Below are 21,626 nucleotides of genomic sequence, written 5' to 3' on the forward strand. Positions count from 1 at the left end.
CACACACACACACACTGACTTACTTACATACATACATACACTCACACACACTCACTGACTCACTCACTCACACTCACTGACTTACTTACATACACACACACACTCACTGACTTACTTACATATATACATACACATACACTCACTGACTCACTCACACACACTCACTTACACACACACACTCACTGACTTACTTACACACACATATACATACACACACACACTGACTTACTTACATATATACATACACACACACTCACTTACACACACACACTCACTGACTTACTTACACACATATACATACACACACACACACTCACTGACTTATTTACATATATACATACACATACACTCACTGACTCACTCACACACACTCACACACACACACTCACTGACTTACTTACATATATACATACACATACACTCACTGACACACTCACACACACACACTCACTGACTTACTTACACACACATATACATACACACACACACACACACACTCACTGACTTACTTACATATATACATACACATACACTCACTCACACACACACTCACTGACTCACTTACATACACACACACATATACACACACACACACTCACTGACTTACTTACATCTATACATACACTCACTCACACACACACACACACACTCACTGACTCACTCACACACTCACTGACTTACTTACATATATACATATACACTCACTCACACACACACTCACTGACTCACTCACACACACTCACTTACACACACACACACACACACACTCACTGACTTACATACATACATACACATACACTCACTCACACACACACTCACTGACTCACTTACACACACACACACACACACACACTTATTTATGCACATGATTCATGTTCTGCATGTGTTTCGATTTTTTTTCATGTGATTCCCCCAATAATTCATTCACTTATATATGTGATTTTATTCCCAATTTTTAATTTATTTTCACTTATCACGTGTTGGGTTCACCCAGAAAGAGACCCCGATTCCTTCGTGCTGATGCCTTCCCTTCGGGCCCGAGGACGAGTCAGTCGCTCAGAAACGGACAGGAGAACATGTGTGGGTTGTTCACATGCCAGTTTATTCGCTTGCTTCGTCAGAATGAAAACATTTGTGGGAATGTCTTATAGTGTTGCTATGTTTATGTTTTGTCTTCGTGTGTGTGTGTGTGTGTGTAATGGGTGTGTGTCTATGTAGAAGTGTGTAATGATCTTGCTGACAGTAAGGTACAGATAGATATCAGAGTTTTGGCTTATAATTAATATTATGTCTGATTCTTGGAATAGTATGGAATGTTAAACATAGATACTGTAGAAGGTCAAAGGCACACAAAGTTTGCACAGAAAGGATCTGAATAATTCTTAATAATTAACATGAATAATTCTTAACACATGAATGTGTGGTCAGTCAGTAAATTACATCTTGATTATCTTGATTCCATCAACATAAGTAAAATAACAAATAACAGTATGCTCTTAATAATGCTAAAATAAGGAATGTTATAAGAGAATAAACATAAAAAAATTAGAACAACTTAACCACGAGAATATGTCTGAAAGAGAGAGGACAATTAAACAACTAACAGGATTAAACTTATAACTAAATTAGGTTAATGCTCTTAAACTAAAAATCCTTAGAATCATAAGATCTTAATTATAATTATAATGTCATTATGAAACTAATCTAGAAACTATGAAACTGACATTAATCACGGAATGCATTCATTAATTACGGGGTCTATAAAACTAACATTAATCATTACCATAGTATATTTCAATATATTTCAGTATATTTCATAGCCTTTGTGAAGCCATGACCTAAGATTCAACTGAATGAATAAGCATGATCATGAACTTTAATTCTACTATTTCTGAGTATGGTCTGACACTAAGACAGACCTTCAGACTTTGTTTTCAAAATACACATTAAAAATACACATTCATAAACAGAATGTTCCCAAACATTGCCCAATGCCCGGCCGGACTAAGGTCGTTTGGTCGTTTCATCAGAATAAGGAGAATTAATATTTTTCACTAATATTCTACATACTACATATATCTGTATCCTTATTCAACCTACTGATTCTGATTCATATTCTGATCATAATCTACATATAATAAAATTTGACCCCAACAATCCCCCCCTTTAATACTAATCATAGTATTAACTAGATTTTAAGTAAACATGTAAGTAAGATTATGATTAAGATTAGTGTTACACCCTAGCAGGACGATAATATACATTGTTCTCTCTATGCAGAGGTTTGCGGGTAAGACTATTAATCATCTTATGCATTCTGTCCATCAAACATCTCAAAATGCAAGGTCCCAGGAAAATAAACAAAAGAACAATCACCACTACAGGAATACACATAGAAAAAATAGCAGACTAATTAGACCAATTACCAAACAGTCCAGAAAACCACACCCACCCTGCCGTATCCCCATGTTCATCATGTTCTAGTTGTTGAGCAATCTGTCTCATTTGATGTACGGCTGCACCTATTTCACCATCCGGGTTATCATTAGTGGGAATAAAAGTGCAACAGCTGTCTCCAATCATAGCACAAACACCCCCCTTTTCTGCTAACAAAATATCAAGGGCCATACGATTTTGAGTAGTCATTAGACGCAGGGAGGTTAATTCTGTTCTAATACCATCGACAGCTTTAATGGTTTCATTAACAAAGCTGGCCAAGCGATAATGTGTTAATTCTACATTCTTCCATAGATCAGCCACACCAAAATGAGGAAACATTGATGTCCAAAACCTGTGCCACCTGGTAGTAAGATGATGTTCCAGGGGTGGAAAATTATGAATAACATCTCGTTTTGGGCGATGAGCAGAGAAAGGATGGATAGCAGTGATAGCATTTTTGAGTTGTATGGGAGCGCAAATGCCTGACCAGTTGGTGGGAAACGAAACAAGGAGATTACTATTACCGCAGTACCAGTACCAGTTTAATGCCAATTTAACACCAGGATAACGAGAGTCTGTGTAGATTGTGACGTCCTTGCCCTGAAACAAAATACAGGCACGCATTAGTGCATACAATTCGGCTGCCTGAGCGGAAGAGAACGGGAGAGCATAGGCCTCGTGTACAATGTCAGGCAGGGAACACACAGAATAGCCACAGAGGAAAACATTATCTGAAGGTTTAGAACAAGAGCCATCAACAAAGATTACTTCCCCCGTCTCCAGAGGGCTGGAGGAAAGATCAGGCCTGATACTGGTAGTATGCAAGATTTCAGATAGACAATCATGATCAGTGTCCTCTAAGGTGTCGTCCTGAGAGTTAAGAAGGCGTGCGAGAGCGTGACCTACAGTATTAGAGGATGCAGCTCGAATTTCGAGCTTGTCAGTAGAAAAGAGAATGGTTTCATATCCGGAGCGTCGCTGCGCAGTCATATGTTGAGTCTGTAAATTTTGCAATACCTGTTTAACTTGATGTGACGAGTGCAAGATCAGTGGGTGAGACAAAACCAATTTCTCTGCATCTGAAACCATCACAGCACAGGCGGCGACAGCTCTTAGACACGCAGGCAAGCCTTGAGCAACAGTGTCTAATGTTTTAGATAAGAACGCACACGGACGAATCCCCCCTCCATGCTCCTGAGCCAAAACACCAGACGCCGTACCTTGCTGTTCACAGGCGTAGAGATGAAAGGGCTTGGAGTAGTCAGGTAAACCCAGAGCTGGGGCGGAGCAGAGAGCGCTTTTGAGGGAGTGATAAGCGTTGATCATAGTTTCAGTCCAGGTCAAAGGATGTCGCTGTGGGTCTTGATGAGAGATTGCAGAACGGAGAACCTTGTCATATGAGGAGCAGTCAGGGATCCATTGTCTACAATAATTGATAAGACCCAGAAAAGACATGAGGGCATGCTTAGTGGCAGGGCGTTTCGTGTCTAGAATCGCCTGCACCCGATCAGCTGACAGCTTACGACAACCTTGTGAAAGTTCAAAGCCCAGATACTTAACAGTGTCCTTGCAGAACTGGAGCTTGGTTCTGGAAACCTTGAAACCCTTTTTCGCCAGATGTTGGAGCAGGCGCAATGATGCGTCTTGGCAGATTTCTGGGGACTCAGCGGATATCAGAAGATCATCGGCGTAGGTCAGGATCACAGAGCCCTGGGGGAGGGAGAGGTCACAAAGTGCGTTACGAATTACAGCTGAAAATACAGCTGGAGAATCAATAAAACCTTGTGGTAGGCGTGTCCAAGTATACTGCTTCCGTCTGTGCGTGAACGCAAACAAAGGCTGTGTGTTTTCTCCAACCGGAACGCTGAAAAAAGCAGAGCAGAGATCAATGACGGAGAAACAGCAATGATCAGCAGGAACTTGTGATATTACAGAGGAAACGTCAGGTACAATAGGTGCTACAGGCACAATCAGTTCATTAATCTTACGCAAGTCCTGCGTAAAACGCCAGGTACCGTCTGGCTTGGGCACGGGGTTGACAGGTGTATTGTACGGGCTGGTACACTCTCTCACCACGCCTTGTTCAAGGAGAGACTGTAAGATGACATCAATCCCTTTGACTTTATCCTCAGAGAGAGGATACTGGTTAACATAAACAGGGAGCAGATGTTTCAGCTTAGCTTCATAAGGAACACAATTAACCAGGCCTACCTCATCCTTCTGTTCAGCCCAAAGAGAGGAGGGGATTTCAGCCAAAGCCGTAGAAGGGTCAGCAGAGGGAATAACAGGGTTTACAGAAGTCATGCAAACAGCAGAAATATTTGGCACAGTCACATGTGAAGAAAGATAAGATAGAGCAGGAGGCAGCGAGTCAGGAGTGCAAATAGTCATCTTGGATCCCTGAAACGAAATGGATAAATGTAATAGACTCATTAGATCCCGTCCCATTAAGTTAAAAGGACATTGTGACATCAACACAAAAGAGTGATGTTTGCGAAGTGCTGGGTCAGCGGGACAGGTTACCAGTAACGGAGGAGTGCAAGGGGAAGAAAAAGGGACCCCATCAATTCCCACAGAGCGAACGGTTTTGTTAGACATCGGACCCTCGTATGACTTTCCCACCGAGGACATTGTAGCACCAGTGTCAATTAAGAAAGGGAGCACCTTTCCATCCACAACCAATTCTACAACAGGCAAATCACTAGCTAGATAAGAGTCGAAAGAACAATGTAACATCATGGGGTCACAGCTCTGTAGGCAGCTCTATGCTCGATATGGGCCTACGCTTGCCGTAGGCAAAGCAAGAGGAGGAGGGGGAGGAGAAGGAAGAGACACACCACGCTGAAGATTAGAAGAAGAAGCAGAAGCAGCTCTTTGCCGTGCCCTATCCTCATCTATCCGTTTCTTTCTACACTCGCGCTTCCAATGTCCTTCTTTACCACAATAATAGCACAATCTATCACCAGGGAATCCCTTATTCCCCGCCCTGCCTTGTGGATCACCCCAATTCTGTTGTGAGTAACCACTAGCAACGGAAAGACAGGCCACCTGCTTAGTATCCAAAAGATCATCTCCCTCCAAAATTCTAATCTTCTCCCCTAGAGCTCTCACTACCATATTACTCCGGTCACTCAAATGATGTTTCAACACCTTCTGTACATCAGGACGACAATTATTCAGAAATGTCGAGATAAAGAGAGGATTGCTTTGCTGCTGGTTCAGTGGCATATTTCCCAAACAAGTCCACGTCTCGCTAAAGCGTGTCAAAAACTTGGAAGTGAGTTCAGCCTTCTCCTGTTTACAATTAGTAACTTGTGAAAGATCACGGCTAGCCTGTCTTCGTGAGAGCAGATAACGCGTCAATTGTTCCCTTAATTCTCTCATAGCTCTATCAGTATCTTTCCAGTAAAACTTCATTACATGCTTAGTCGTGGTCTGACCATCTTCTTCCTCTTTCACCTCCGTCACGGCATATTCGTCATTTTCTGGCTTTAAACAAGGTACCACGGCTAGTAATGCATCTTCATCATATTTATCACTGAGAACAGCATGCATGATAAAACGATAATCTGCACCAACCATCTGTTTATGCCTGCACATTCTTACGAGCATGTCTACGAAATTGATTGGGTTGTTTATCGAAGGCAATAACTTGATCATATCTTTCAATTCTGATGCCGAAGGCGGATTGATCTTAAACCCTTTTCCCCTTCGCGCCCACACACAAGCTGTGTTTATTTCGTCGTCAGAATCCGTATTAGATTCGTTCGTCTCGTTTCTTCTGCTCATTACAGTTTTTCTTCTAGCGCCTGTGTTATGAGATACGCTAGGAACGTTATCAGCGGGACATGAAGCGTTCGCCGGTGTATCTACAGGAATGTTTCTTGTTTCCTCGAGTACCAGCGGAGGAGCAGAGGCTAGGGATCTAAATAAAGCAGGTTTCACCTCTGCATTGCGCTTAGGATGTGGTATTGAATTCTTTTGTTCTTTCGTCTCTTTAATTCTATGAAAATGATCCCAAATTGGCTTCATTCTAATCCACTCTAAATAACCTTTGGTCATGTAATCATAATCCCATTCTGGGTTGCCAAATCCTTCATATATCTGTTTGTGTGCCGAAACGAGATACTCTGGTCTAAAAGTCCCTGCACGAGGATAAATTAACCGAGACTGAAATTGTTTCGTGGACCAATCGGCTAAAAGGTCCAGCCAAGGAGCAGTATAGAATCCCAAATCACATCGATTCATCCAATCCCGTGGAGTGTCTTCAGAATCGGGTCTGAGTAGCCTACCTCTTTACTACCACAACTACCCCCCATGGCCGCACGAAGGAATCAAAGATTAAAAGCGCGCTCTTCTCGTGACAGTTCTCCCCCTTGGAGTGTCTTCACGAGGCTCACCGTCCTGTAAATTACGAGGTTTACCAGCCCAATCCCGTGGCTCTACTAGCCCCGTCTCGTCCCGTAAACAAGAGTCTAAAAGGTCTAATCTAATCTCTAAAAAGTCTACGAGGTTCCTTACGTCCCGTGCCTCCACATGAGGATTACCAACCTGAATTATGGGTCTCTATTTTTTTGAAATTACTACCAACCAGGCGGTCAACCAATCAATAACCAATCAAATTATAAATTAAAATTAAATTTACTCACCTGGTTGGCAGTATCGCACTTCTGACACCAAATTGTTGGGTTCACCCAGAAAGAGACCCCGATTCCTTCGTGCTGATGCCTTCCCTTCGGGCCCGAGGACGAGTCAATCGCTCAGAAACGGACAGGAGAACACGTGTGGGTTGTTCACATGCCAGTTTATTCGCTCGCTTCGTCAGAATGAAAACATTTGTGGGAATGTCTTATAGTGTTGCTATGTTTATGTTTTGTCTTCGTGTGTGTGTGTGTGTGTGTGTGTAATGGGTGTGTGTCTATGTAGAAGTGTGTAATGATCTTGCTGACAGTAAGGTACAGATAGATATCAGAGTTTTGGCTTATAATTAATATTATGTCTGATTCTTGGAATAGTATGGAATGTTAAACATAGATACTGTAGAAGGTCAAAGGCACACAAAGTTTGCACAGAAAGGATCTGAATAATTCTTAATAATTAACATGAATAATTCTTAACACATGAATGTGTGGTCAGTCAGTAAATTACATCTTGATTATCTTGATTCCATCAACATAAGTAAAATAACAAATAACAGTATGCTCTTAATAATGCTAAAATAAGGAATGTTATAAGAGAATAAACATAAAAAAATAAGAACAACTTAACCACGAGAATATGTCTGAAAGAGAGAGGACAATTAAACAACTAACAGGATTAAACTTATAACTAAATTAGGTTAATGCTAGGGCGGCACGGTGGTGTAGTGGTTAGCGCTGTCGCCTCACAGCAAGAAGGTCCTGGGTTCGAGCCCCAGGGCCGGCGAGGGCCTTTCTGTGCGGAGTTTGCATGTTCTCCCCGTGTCCGCGTGGGTTTCCTCCGGGTGCTCCGGTTTCCCCCACAGTCCAAAGACATGCAGGTTAGGTTAACTGGTGACTCTAAATTGACCGTAGGTGTGAATGTGAGTGTGAATGGTTGTCTGTGTCTATGTGTCAGCCCTGTGATGACCTGGCGACTTGTCCAGGGTGTACCCCGCCTTTCGCCCATAGTCAGCTGGGATAGGCTCCAGCTTGCCTGCGACCCTGTAGAAGGATAAAGCGGCTAGAGGATGAGGTTAATGCTCTTAAACTAAAAATCCTTAGAATCATAAGATCTTAATTATAATTATAATGTCATTATGAAACTAATCTAGAAACTATGAAACTGACATTAATCACGGAATGCATTCATTAATTACGGGGTCTATAAAACTAACATTAATCATTACCATAGTATATTTCAATATATTTCAGTATATTTCATAGCCTTTGTGAAGCCATGACCTAAGATTCAACTGAATGAATAAGCATGATCATGAACTTTAATTCTATTTCTGAGTATGGTCTGACACTAAGACAGACCTTCAGACTCTGTTTTCAAAATACACATTCAAAATACACATTCATAGACAGAATGTTCCCAAACATTGCCCAATGCCCGGCCGGACTAAGGTCGTTTGGTCGTTTCATCAGAATAAGGAGAATTAATATTTTTCACTAATATTCTACATACTACATATATCTGTATCCTTATTCAACCTACTGATTCTGATTCATATTCTGATCATAATCTACATATAATAAAATTTGACCCCAACATCACGTATTGTGCAGGTGTTTGTATTCTCACATGCCATACCACCCCATCTATCTATCTATCTATCTATCTATCTATCTATCTATCTTTGAAACATGTCATGCATGTTCATTTTCACGTTTTTTTCCTCCATGTGATTTTTTTTTTCTACTCATGATTCATTTTTCACTTTTTTTTTTTTTTACTTTTTTTACATTCATTATATTCAGGTTCCTTTCACAGGAAGAACATGTAGATTTTTTAAAATAAAACCTGATTTTACCCTCCCTGATCATTCATTTATTTTCACATGTTAATTGTTATCCTCATTACCTCCGCCAAGGAGGTTATGTTTTTGGTAGCGTTGGTTTGTTTGTTTGTTGGTTTGTCTGTTAGCAGCATTACGGAAAAAGTTATGAACGAATTGCTCTGAAATTTTTTCCAGAGGTGTGAGTGGGCACAAGTAACAATCCATTAAATTTTGGCAGTGATCCGGATCACCTTCTGGATCCCGGATTTTTTTAAAGGATTCTTGGCGGAGGTCTGCGCTCTCCGAGTGCTTTTCTAGTTTTAAAATGTGGATTTATTTTCCCCCAGACTCATTTATTTTCTCTTGAATTTTTCTTCATTTGTCAGTTATTTTTGTCATGTCTGTGGCTTTAGTTTTCACGTGTGATGTTTCTCTCCTGATTCGTTTATGCTCATATGTTATTTTCCCCCTTATTTTTTAAAAATGTATATTAGTTTTTCACATGGAGGACACAATTCCTTTATTTTCATAGGCTCACTTTTATATACAGTGGGGAAAATAAGTATTGAATGCATCAACATATTTTTCTCAGTAAATATATTTCTGATGGCACTATTGACATGAAATTTTCACCAGATGTCGGTAACAACCCAAGTAATTCACATGTACAGAGAAATCAAAACATATGTGTCCATAAATTAAGTGTAATAAAGTGGAATGACACAGAGAATAAGTATTGAACACGCTTACTGAAATTTATTTAATACTTAGTAGAAAAGCCTTTGTTGGTAATGACGGCTTCAAGACGCCTCCTGTATGGAGAAACTAGTCACATGCATTGCTCAGGTGTGATTTTGGCCCGTTCTTCCACACAAACTCTCTTCAAATCTTGAAGGTTCCAGGAGCCTCTTCTATGAACTCTGATCTTCAGTTCTTTCCATAGATTTTCAATTGGATTCAAGTCGGGTGATTGACTGGGCCGTTCTAGCAGCTTTATTTTCTTTCTCTGAAACCAACTGAGAGTTTCCTTGGCTGTGTGTTTTGGGATCATTGTTTTGCTGAAATGTCCACCATCGTTTCATCTTCAGCATCCTGGTAGATGGCAGCAGATTCTTATCAAGAATGTCTCGGTACATTTCTCCATTCATCCTTCTTTCTGCCAGTACCATATGCTGAAAAACAGCCCAACACCATGATGTTCCCACCTCCAAACGTCACTGTTGGTATGTTGTTTTTGGGATGATGTGCAGTGCCATTTCTCCTCCAAACATGGTGGACATCCAAAGAGTTCAATTTTGGTCTCATCTGACCCGACTATATTCTCCCAGTATGTGACATGCTTTTTCTTCAGCAATGGAGTCTTGCATGGTGAGCGTGCATAGAGGCCATGGCGGTTGAGTGCATTACTTATTGTGTTCTTTGAAACAACTGTACCTGCTAATTCCAGGTCTTTCTGAAGCTCTTCGCAAGTGGTCCTTGGCTCTTATGGCCCTTTTCCACTACCCTTTTTCAGCTCACTTCAGCTCGCTTCAGCTCACTTCAGCCCGACACGGCTCGCGTTTCGACTACCAAAAAACAGCACGACTCAGCTCGCTTCAGCCCTGCTTAGCCCCTAAAACTCGCACGGTTTTGGAGTGGGGCTGAAGCGAGCCAAACCGAGCCGAGTGAGGCTGGGGGCGTGAGCAGACACTCCCCTGTGCACTGATTGGTGAGGAGGAGTGTCCTCACATGCCCACACACGCCCCGCGAGCACGCTGGGATCTGTAAACACCGTAAACCCGGAAGAAGGAGAATTACGAGAATTATGAAGCCTTATGCGCCTCGCCTCATCTATACGCTCTTGTCAGTATCTGTTGGTGTTGTCGGTGACAACAAGCCACAGAACCAAGACCAGCAACACTAACGACTCCATGTCCTCCATGTTTCTTGTTTACTATCCGGGTCGTGAGACTACCGCTTAAAAGCTCACTGATGTCACTGTTTGCGCTGCTTAACGACATCACGTGACGTCCACCCACTTTCGCTAACTCCACCCAATGTGTCCACCCACTTCCAGCCAGCACGGTTCAGCGTGGTTGTAGTTGAAATGCAACTCCAACAGCCCCGCTCAGCTCGACTCAGCACGGCACGGCTCAGCCCGACTCAGCCGCGTTTGTAGTGGAAAAGCGGCATTAGACAACTCTTCTGATTATTATTTTGACTCCGCTGTCAGAAATTTTGCAAGGAGCACCTGGTCATGGCCGGTTTATGGTGAAATTATGTTCTTTCCACTTCCGGATAACGGCCCCAGCGGTGCTCACTGGAACATTCAGAAGTTATACGTCTGTAACCAATGCCAACAATAAGGTTGTGAAGGTCTTGAGGGAGCCCTTTGCTTTTACCCATCATGAGATGCTTTTTGTGTGACACCTTGGTAATGAGAAACCTTTTTATAGGCCATCAGTTAGGACTAAACCAGCAGATATTAAAGCTCATAGGCAACGGTTTTCAATTTATGCACATTTGAAACTTTATATGTTAAAAAACCCTCTGTAATTTTCTTCTGGTCCCAAGAAGTATTGTTAATAAGTAGTAATTAAAATAAGCTAGCGCGGATCGGGGCAAATTTCTGCTCGCCAATTTTCGTGACCGCTCGGTGCATGACGTCATTCAAGGCAAACAAATCGCTTGAGTTGAGTCCGCTTCAGTTTATTTGCATTGCCGTTCGGCTTGAGTGCAGACGTGCGTTCAGGAATTTCCAAAGAAAAACCTCCATGCCTTATTGCTATGCAGTGAACTGTAACAACGGGACCGGTTCAGGAAGAAGTTTTTACCTTTTTCTGAGAGAGGAGAAGAGGCGGAGAGAGTGGATTGTGCCCGTGAAGTGAGAGGTTTGGCAGCCGGGTAAATACGCCACTCTGTGCTCCGATCACTTCGACGACGATTCATTTTTGAAGAATCTCCATCTGTTGGGGAGTTTAGGTGTCGGCGTCGGACAGAGAAGCTCAAACCTGACGCTGTTCTGACAAAATTCGAACACAAAATCAAGCAGTCAAAGAAGAAACGGAGCAGCAACGCTCAAGCAAAAAGAAGATTGGAGGTAAACATTTTTACTTTTGCTTGCAATTGACAAGTCAAGAATCCTGAGAGATTCTGTACAATCATTGTGGAAATGAGACAAAGGGATATTTCCTCGCTTAGAGTCGGCTATAAATGGTATAATGCTTGTATTACTATTAGCAATATAAACGAATCCACGTTATATTATAGGGATTGTGTGTGTGTGCCCGTGTGGTTTAATTATTCTTCAAAAGGGCTCTTATTTAGTATTACGACGAAAGTAGGACTTTATCATAACTACCAGGATAAATCGTTTGGACGCGAGTCTTGTTGAGGTCCGGGGTCACCGCGATCAGAGTCAGCCGAGTCGCTGTCCAATTCCGAGGCCGCACGGTCAAACCAGTGAGCCACATTCACCGATTGCTTTGCAACAACCATAGGTTCCTATATATATATATATATATATATATATATATATATATATATATATATATATATATATATATGGTTTCACCTCTCGACATTCAATTTGGAGAGTTCCTACTTCAGAATTGCTCTCGCTTTCAGACATTTTACACAAACTCTCACAACCAAAGTCCGTACACGTGTGCTCGGTTTGCAAGTAAACACAGAGCTGCTCCCAGTCTGTTTGGCTTAAACAGGGATCCCAGACGTCCGCTGTTTAGCGGAATTCCGCTATTTTTCTAGCCAAAGTGGTGGTGTTTTTTTTTTTTTTTAAATCTCTTGTACAGTGGGGAAAACAAGTATTTGATCCCTTGCTGATTTTGTTGGTTTACCCACTAAGAAAGACTCGATCAGTCTGTAATATTAATGGTAGGTGTAGTCTAACATGCTGAGACAGAATATCTATCACAAAGAAAATCAAGAAATCGACTTTAAAGAATTTGTATTAATTTATTTGCATTTTATTGAGGAAAATAAGTATTTGAACCCTCTTGCCAAAAGGACTTAGTACTTTGTGGCAAACCCCTTATTAGCAAGCACAGAGGTCAGACATTTTTTGTAGTTGATGACCAGGTTTCTGCACATATTAGGAGGAATTTTGGTCCACTCTTCTTTGCAAATGACCTCTAAATCATCAAGATTCCGTGGCTGTTGCTTGGCAACTCTGAGCTTCAGCTCTCTCCATAGATTTTCTATAGGATTCAGGTCCGGAGACTGGCTGGGCCACTCCATGACCTTGATATGTTTCTTCTTCAGCCATTCCTTGGTTGCCTTGGCTGTATGCTTTGGGTCATTATCCTGCTGGAAGACCCATCCACGACCCATTTTAAGCTTCCTGGCAGAGGGAAGGAGGTTTTCACTTAGGATTTTATGGTACATGGCTCCGTCCATCCTCCCATTGATACGGTGAAGTAGCCCTGTGCCCTGTGCAGAAAAACACCCCCAAAGCATAATGTTACCACCTCCATGCTTGACAGTGGGGATGGTGTTCTTGGGGTCATAAGCAGCATGTCTCTCCCTCCAGACACGACGGGTTGAATTGATGCCAAAGAGCTCAATTTTGGTCTCATCTGACCATACAGTGGTGCTTGAAAGTTTGTGAACCCTTTAGAATTTTCTATATTTCTGCATAAATATGACCTAAAACATCATCAGATTTTCACACAAGTCCTAAAAGTAGATAAAGAGAACCCAGTTAAACAAATGAGACAAAAATATTATACTTGGTCATTTATTTATTGAGGAAAATGATCCAATATTACATGTCTGTGAGTGGCAAAAGTATGTGAACCTCTAGGATTAGCAGTTAATTTGAAGGTGAAATTAGAGTCAGGTGTTTTCAATCAATGGGATGACAATCAGGTGTGAGTGGGCACCCTGTTTTATTTAAAGAACAGGAATCTATCAAAGTCTGATCTTCACAACACGTGTTTGTGGAAGTGTATCATGACACGAACAAAGGAGATTTCTGAGGACCTCAGAAAAAGCGTTGTTGATGCTCATCAGGCTGGAAAAGGTTACAAAACCATCTCTAAAGAGTTTGGAGTCCACCAATCCACAGTCAGAAAAATTGTGTACAAATGGAGGAAATTTAAGACCATTGTTACCCTCCCCAGGAGTGGTCGACCAACAAAGATCACTCCAAGAGCAAGGCGTGTAATAGTTGGCGAGGTCATAAAGGACCCCAGGGTAACTTCTAAGCAACTGAAGGCCTGTCTCACACTGGCTAATGTTAATGTTCATGAGTCCACCATCAGGAGAACACTGAACAACAATGGTGTGCATGGCAGGGTTGCAAGGAGAAAGCCACTGCTCTCCAAAAAGAACATTGCTGCTCATCTGCAGTTTGCTAAAGATCACGTGGACAAGCCAGAAGGCTACTGGAAAAATGTTCTGTGGACAGATGAGACCAAAATAGAACTTTTTGGTTTAAATGAGAAGCATTATGTTTGGAGAAAGAAAAACACTGCATTCCAGCATAAGAACCTTATCCCATCTGTGAAACATGGTGGTGGTAGTATCATGGTTTGGGCCTGTTTTGCTGCATCTGGGTCAGGACGGCTTGCCATCATTGATGGAACAATGAATTCTGAATTATACCAGCGAATTCTAAAGGAAAATGTCAGGACATCTGTCCATGAACTGAATCTCAAGAGAAGGTGGGTCATGCAGCAAGACAACGACCTTAAGCACACAAGTCGTTCTACCAAAGAATGGTTAAAGAAGAATAAAGTTAATGTTTTGGAATGGCCAAGTCAAAGTCCTGACCTTAATCCAATGGAAATGTTGTGGAAGGACCTGAAGCGAGCAGTTCATGTGAGGAAACCCACCAACATCCCAGAGTTGAAGCTGTTCTGTGCGGACGAACGGGCTAAAATTCCTCCAAGCCGGTGTGCAGGACTGGTCAACAGTTACCAGAAACGTTTAGTTGCAGTTATTGCTGCACAAGGGGGTCACACCAGATACTGAAAGCAAAGGTTCACATACTTTTGCCACTCACAGATATGTAATATTGGATCATTTTCCTCAATAAATAAATGACCAAGTATAATATTTTTGTCTCATTTGTTTAACTGGGTTCTCTTTATCTACTTTTAGGACTTGTGTGAAAATCTGATGATGTTTTAGGTCATATTTATGCAGAAATATAGAAAATTCTAAATGGTTCACAAACTTTCAAGCACCACTGTAACACCTTCTCCCAGTCACTCTCCAAGTCATTCAGATGTTCATTGGCAAAGTTCAGGCGGGCCTGCACATGTGCTTTCTTAAGCAGGGGTACTTTGCGAGCGCTGCAAGATGTTAGACCATTGCGGTGTAAAGTGTTACCAACTGTTTGCTTGGTGACTGTGATCCCAGCTGCTTTAAGATCATCCACTAACTCTGCCCGTGTTGTATTAGGTCTATTTCTCACCGTTCTCATGATCCTGGAAACCCCACGAGGTGAGATCTTGTTTGGAGCCCCAGACCTAGGTCGATTGATAATCATGTTGTGAGTCTTGTACTTGCGCACAATTGCACCAACAGTTGTCACCTTAACGCCCAGCTTCTTGCTAATGGTTTTGTAGCCCATACCGGTCTTGTGCAGGTCTACAATCTTCTCCCTTAAATCCACAGAAAGCTCTTTAGTCTTTCCCATGTTCGAGAGTTTGGAGTCTGACAAACTGATTGATTCTGTGGCCAGGTGGCTTTTATACAAGTCATTAGTGATATCAGGTGTCTTCAATTTAGGTGACAAGGTAATTTGGAGAGTCTAACTTGTCTGTATTAACAAGAACTCTTGATGGTTACTAGGGGATCAAATACTTCTTTTTCTCAATAAAATACAAATAAATTAATATAGATATTTAAAAGTTATTTTCTGGATTTTCTTTTTGATATTCTGTCTCCACATGTTAGAGTACACCTACCATTAAAATTACAGACTGATCAAGTCTTTCTTAGTGGGTAAACCAACAAAATCAGCAAGGGATCAAATACTTGTTTTCCCCACTGTATATCCGTTAAAAATATGTTTAAGTAAAATGACCAGCAGAATACGTTCTGATTTGGTTTGCTTGTTTAGCGATGTTTGTTTTTGTCAGCTTCGTTTGTTCTCGTTGACATTCGGGAACACTCGGAAGTTAAATTGATGTAAATACCGCGAGACTGTACGCGATAGAACGAGAAAACAATATGGCTGCGCCCATTTGCTAGAAAATGTGTTTTAACTCCGTTCGTGCTTTTGTTTCTAATGCGTTGAACTTAATTCAATATGTCGTGGAAAAAAGATATCGTCCATAAAAGAGATAGCGGAACAGTGTCCGGGTTAAAAGAAGTATATTCTTCAAAGCTACATTTTCATTCTTCTGGGATGGCGTGGTCGGCCCCATCCTGTCTGGCTGTCAGGTGGGACTGGTGCCATTGGGAAGGTTGATGGGTCAGGGTTCCCCTCCGGGTCAGGGTCTCGAGGTTTTCTCGGCGCCCCGCCCACCCCACGCATGCACTCTGATACCTGCCTACTCTTGGTATTGCACAGCGCACCTTATCCTCTTTTAAATGCTCTACACATTAGGAAGCACACACCATTTGTACACCTGCAATAAGAACAACATGATACACTAGGGTAGGGGAGGAGTGCATGTGGGAAACCTCTGCAGGTGCTTCGCTGCACTCCTTCCCTCTTTTAATGCAAATACATCTCTTCTTTTAATGCAGTACATTTTAGAGAAGGCACACATTCTTGTCATATACAGTCATATATAGGATAGGTAGGGCGTGTTGTGCGGAGGCTATGGGGGGCTGGTGTCGGTGTATGGGGCGTCAGGGCCCGGAGCCCTGCCTCATGCAGTACCTCCCCCTCCCCTCTGTCGTCCCATCATGAATCAGCTTGGGCAGGGGGGGCTGGCACCATAGCCATGAACAGGTGCTCAGGTAGTCGTCATAATTAACTATTAAATAACTATTATTTTTAGAATTTCTATCTATAAAAATTTACTAACACAAATGATTAGCAAATAAAATAATACTCCCCCTCCCCCTCTCTCCTTCATTATGATCCAGTTTCCTTCTCCCTGGCCCGACACAGACCAGCACTGCTTATATATATACACACACACACACACACACACACACGTGCTTACTTTCACATATCCCGCTCCCCCCCAACATATACACACTGTACCTCCACCCATAATTCAAGGCCCAAAACCCCTCCAAATCCCCCCCCCACCTACCCTCCTCTATCTCATATGCACATTCATTACCCCAATCAACCCCACCCATCCTCCTCTATACAGCAATATAGCTCTTGTTTATCTTTGTCGAATTTGTCTCCATGTGTTCTGTTACATCTCTTTGTTAACATATTAGTAGTACTGTCCAGCCTTTGAAATTGTTGTTAGTTACGTTAGTGCTTCTGTTGTATGTCATGTGTATGTATTGATTTGTTTCATTCTGTCCTTTTTACTTTGTATTTGTTTGTATTTGTTAGCAAATAAATAAAAAAAAGGCTACATTTTCATCTAATTTTTATAAATAACAAATTTTTTTTGCCACTTATGTCATTGATTACAAAATATGGCATCAAATAGATACACATTATTGTTAAATTCTGTTGCTTTTCTATGTTAAATCTATGTAAAAAATTTGTTCTATAGCATCTTTTAAATGTTAAAATCTCAACAGCTTCAGGGGGCTTCACCCCCTGTACCCCCAGCAGGGGCACTGCCCCTGCACCCCGCAAAGGGCTTGCAGCCCCCTTGACCCCTGCTGATAGTTTCTTACATTCTTCTATTTTTTTCAATTACTGCTGGGATCCCTGCTTAAATGACGTCACGACGACGGTCCCCTGGCGGTGAAAGTGAGATGTAAACAAACCTTTGGAACTTGGGCAAACCAGTATATTTTAACCATTTTATTCAATTTTAGGGTGCAAATTAGACACCAGGAAGATTGAATTCACTTTTTGGGTCGTTCTTCTAGAAAATAAAGTTGATATTCTACATTCCACCTCCAGCCCTTGCCTATGACTTTTAATCTGCACTGATAGGGGGCGGGACCGCTTTCTAAATACTGACAGATTTCAGCTGGTTTCTTGGCTTTCTCTGCCTTTTCGCACCTCCTTTTCTTCATATGTTCAATACCTATTCCCTGTCATTCCACTTTATTACACTTAATTTATGGACACATGTTTTGATTTCTTTGTACGTGTGAATTACTTGGGTTGTTACCAACATCTGGTGAAAATTTCATGTCAATAGTCCCATCAGAAATATATTTACTGAGAAATGTTGACGCATTCAATACTTATTTTCCCCGCAGTATACGGCTGCGATGGGGATTTTGTTGTTTTTTGTTTTTTTCACATGATCACGTATTGTTCCCACGACGCTGTGTGTGTGTTTACATGAATTCAGGGCAGAACATGGTGAAATGCACCAGTTATCACATTTTACACACAGAATCGCTTGTGGAAAACATACAGTATGATCACATGTGAAATGTAGGTGCTTTTTCATAAAAGGCATCAAAACTTGTCTCACTTTCTTTCACTTTGATTCACTTCTGAGCTGTGAACCTTTTATTAGTCTGTTAGGCAACGAACATTAATGTTTATTCAGATATTCAGATGTGATAATGCAGCCTCACATGACTGACTGAGCAAACAGAGATTTTAAAAGAGGCGTTTCTTCAGTGCCATTTTTATTGAGTTTTTTTTCTTTTCTTTTTGGTAGTTTATCCTTGTGGGTAGTTTATCCTTATACTTATGAACAGTTTGTCCTTGTGGGTAATTTGTTCTTTTCCTTGTGGGTGGATCGTCTTTTTCATTGTGGGTAGTTTGTCCTTGTGGTAGCTTGTCCTTTTCCTTGTGGGTAGTTCATCCTTGTGGTAGTTTGTCCTTTTCCTTGTGGGTGGTTTGTCCTTGTGGGTAGTTTGTCCTTATACTTATGAACAGTTTGTCCTTGTGGGTAGTTTGTTCTTTTCCTTGTGGGTGGATCGTCTTTTTCATTGTGGGTAGTTTGTCCTTGTGGGTAGTTTGTCCTTTTTCTTGCGGGTGGTTTGTCCTTGTGGGTAGTTTGTCCTTTACCTTGTGGGTAGTTTATTCTTGTGGATAGTTTATCCTTATTTGTAGTTTATTCTTTTGTGTGCTTTTATGTTGCAGAAAAATGTTGCACAAATGCGATCAAGGTTGCAAAGGAGGCCCGGAAGCGCAACCTTGGCCCTCTGCATCCCACATTCAACCTAATCAAAGTGCTGCGCTCGAGCCTGCAGCGAGACCTGCCTAAAGATGCACACACACTCGTCAGCGGCAAACTGTGTGTGTCTCTCACACGCGTCAGCGACAGAGAGAACGTGCTGGTTTCAGAGTTCAGCTCCAGAGAAGAGCTCATTCAGGTGAGGGAGCCTTGACAGGGGAGACCGAGAGATTTTATACTTTTAGGACAAAATGAAGACAAAGGACAAGAGGACAGAGAAGTTTAATTTATAGCAGCAATACATTGAGTACATTTACTGCAATCTTGAGATTGTGTAACAATTCTCATTATAAAATTACAGTAAAACATATACTGCTCTTGAATTGGCAGATAATTTTATTTAGAAATAATTAGCTGAAATAAGCAAAACGAGGTCAGTTGAACACGTTTTTGAACTTGAATTGAGCAAAAAGTAAAAAAGATAAGCCATGATTTCATCACAAGTTAAAAAAAATGGACAAACGGTGCATGTTAAGATATTATTAGGTGAAAAAAACCTAAATGATATCAGTTCAAAAGTTTGTATCCCCCTTTGTTAATGTGTCATAAACATTCTCTAATAGATTAGTTTTTTTTTTTTTTTTTACATTTTGCATCCAATCAGCTTCGGATCCTCAAAACGGCTTTTGAATCCGAAATTGGAATATCTTTCCAAATTCATCCTGAGTTTTTTGATATAACTCTCTCCGATGTCATGCACTCTCTCTTTTAAATCAGATCTTTCAAAAGTTTTCATGCTGATGTTTTAGACTGTTTTCTTGTTACACAATACATTTTTGTAGTGAAATTCTAAAATAAAGTCACAGTGTCCTTTTATTTTACCATGCAGAAAATGGATAGGGGTAGGGGTACAAACTTTTGCATTCAGCTATCCGTGTTTAGCTGCTGTAGTTAAATGGAATATAAAGCTGGAATACCTGATTCGGACTGAAATACATGTTATTGTTGCTGGTACAGACTCAAAGTCTTGTCATTCTGTCAGCATTTATTTGACATGATATTGACCTTGACACTTGTTTATATGAAGAAGCATAAAAATTCGATGTTGAAGTATATATGAAGTGATGATCATTACTTTTTCTCTTATTCCCAGGCGCTCATCTGTAGCTGTTTCATCCCTGTCTATTGTGGTCTGTTCCCTCCTAACTTCCGTGGAGTTGTAAGTGTCAATGTTTGGAGCTAAACTCATTTTAAACCAAAAGTAAGGTGTTTCATGTTATGTATGATGGCCTGCGCTGGCGTCCTGTATTTCAGAGATGTGGCAGACTGAATGGGATCAATGTCCCAAAAGCAAATTGCACAAACTTAAACCTGTTATTAAAAAGACACCTTTATCCCCATTCCAAAATAGGTATATACCAGGCGTCGGATTGGACATACAAAGCTCACCCACGGATTTTTATTCAAAGATGAAGAACCACCAGCATGCCGTTTTTGCAATACATTGTCAACAGTCATGCATATTTTGGAGAAGCCATGGCCTAATGGTTAGAGATGCAGCTTTGGAACCAAAAGGTTGCTGGTTTGATTCCCTGGACCAGCAGGAACGGCTGAGGAGCCCTTGAGCAAGGCACCTAACCCCCAACTGCTCCCCAGGCTGCTTTTGGGTTTGCTGTATGACGTTCTGGAGAAGAGCGTCTGTGAAATGCCATTAATGTAATGTAATTTTACTCTCCTGTCCTGGGCTAAATACCACAAGAGAACTTATTTACTCACAAAATGCCTTGGATGATGTTTTTAAGAAGGTGCCACCACCAAAAGTCTTCGGCTGATGATACAATGGGCAACTTTTTGGGCAATGTTGCCAGCAACGGGAAACCAGGCGAGACACAGGGCAACTAATTAGGGCAACAGACAATTGGCAACAACGAATCAGAGAAGAGCAAATTTATTGCCAGGGAGACAGACACCACAAAGATGGACACCAAAACATTTTCAGCTGTCACTTTTGTCTTGGCTTCAGCCAGGCTTGTAGTACTCGAGTCCAGGACTCGGACTGAAGTCCGACTCGTGCCCTAATTTTAAGGACTCGTGACTCAAATTGCGCTTGAGCACTGATGACTCGGACTTGGACTCGGGCTCGTGCAATAACTGCATTCGGACTCGTACCGGTAAATTGGAGACGAGGACTCTGATTTTTTCTTTAGTTTTTGTAACATGCCATACATGACACGTTACCGAGCCTTATTTCGTTGTTTGGTTTCCTGATCCCTGATTTCCTGTTTCTTGTCTTTGATTCTGCCGAGTCTACGATAGCCTGTTTGTGCCTCGCTTGACCTATCGCCTGTTTTATGATTTTGCCTGCCGTTCTGGATTATTTACCGTCTTCACTTGTATTAATAAACACACCTTCTGCGCTTACATCCGTCTCCCAACCATCTCTGACAGAATACTGCACACTCCCTGATAAAGAGAAGCACATTCACCTGTTCATACATCATGTTCAGGAACAAACTCATGTTAATGACGCTGAAACAGCCACG

At 41.5% G+C, this 21,626-nt stretch overlaps 1 protein-coding gene across 1 annotated transcript in view; it reads left to right on the top strand.

Moving 5' to 3' along the window:
* The window catches only part of pnpla3 (patatin-like phospholipase domain containing 3), a 56,472-nt gene that overhangs the window by 4,687 nt on the left and 30,159 nt on the right, over positions 1-21,626 (top strand). Inside the window, exons 2-3 of the mRNA XM_060903405.1 lie at positions 19,050-19,282; positions 20,237-20,302. Coding sequence (XP_060759388.1) covers positions 19,050-19,282; positions 20,237-20,302 — 299 coding nt within the window. The remainder of the gene's footprint in view (positions 1-19,049; positions 19,283-20,236; positions 20,303-21,626) is intronic.

Source organism: Neoarius graeffei, chromosome 21 (genome assembly GCF_027579695.1).
Source record: "Neoarius graeffei isolate fNeoGra1 chromosome 21, fNeoGra1.pri, whole genome shotgun sequence".
Taxonomy (NCBI): domain Eukaryota; kingdom Metazoa; phylum Chordata; class Actinopteri; order Siluriformes; family Ariidae; genus Neoarius; species Neoarius graeffei.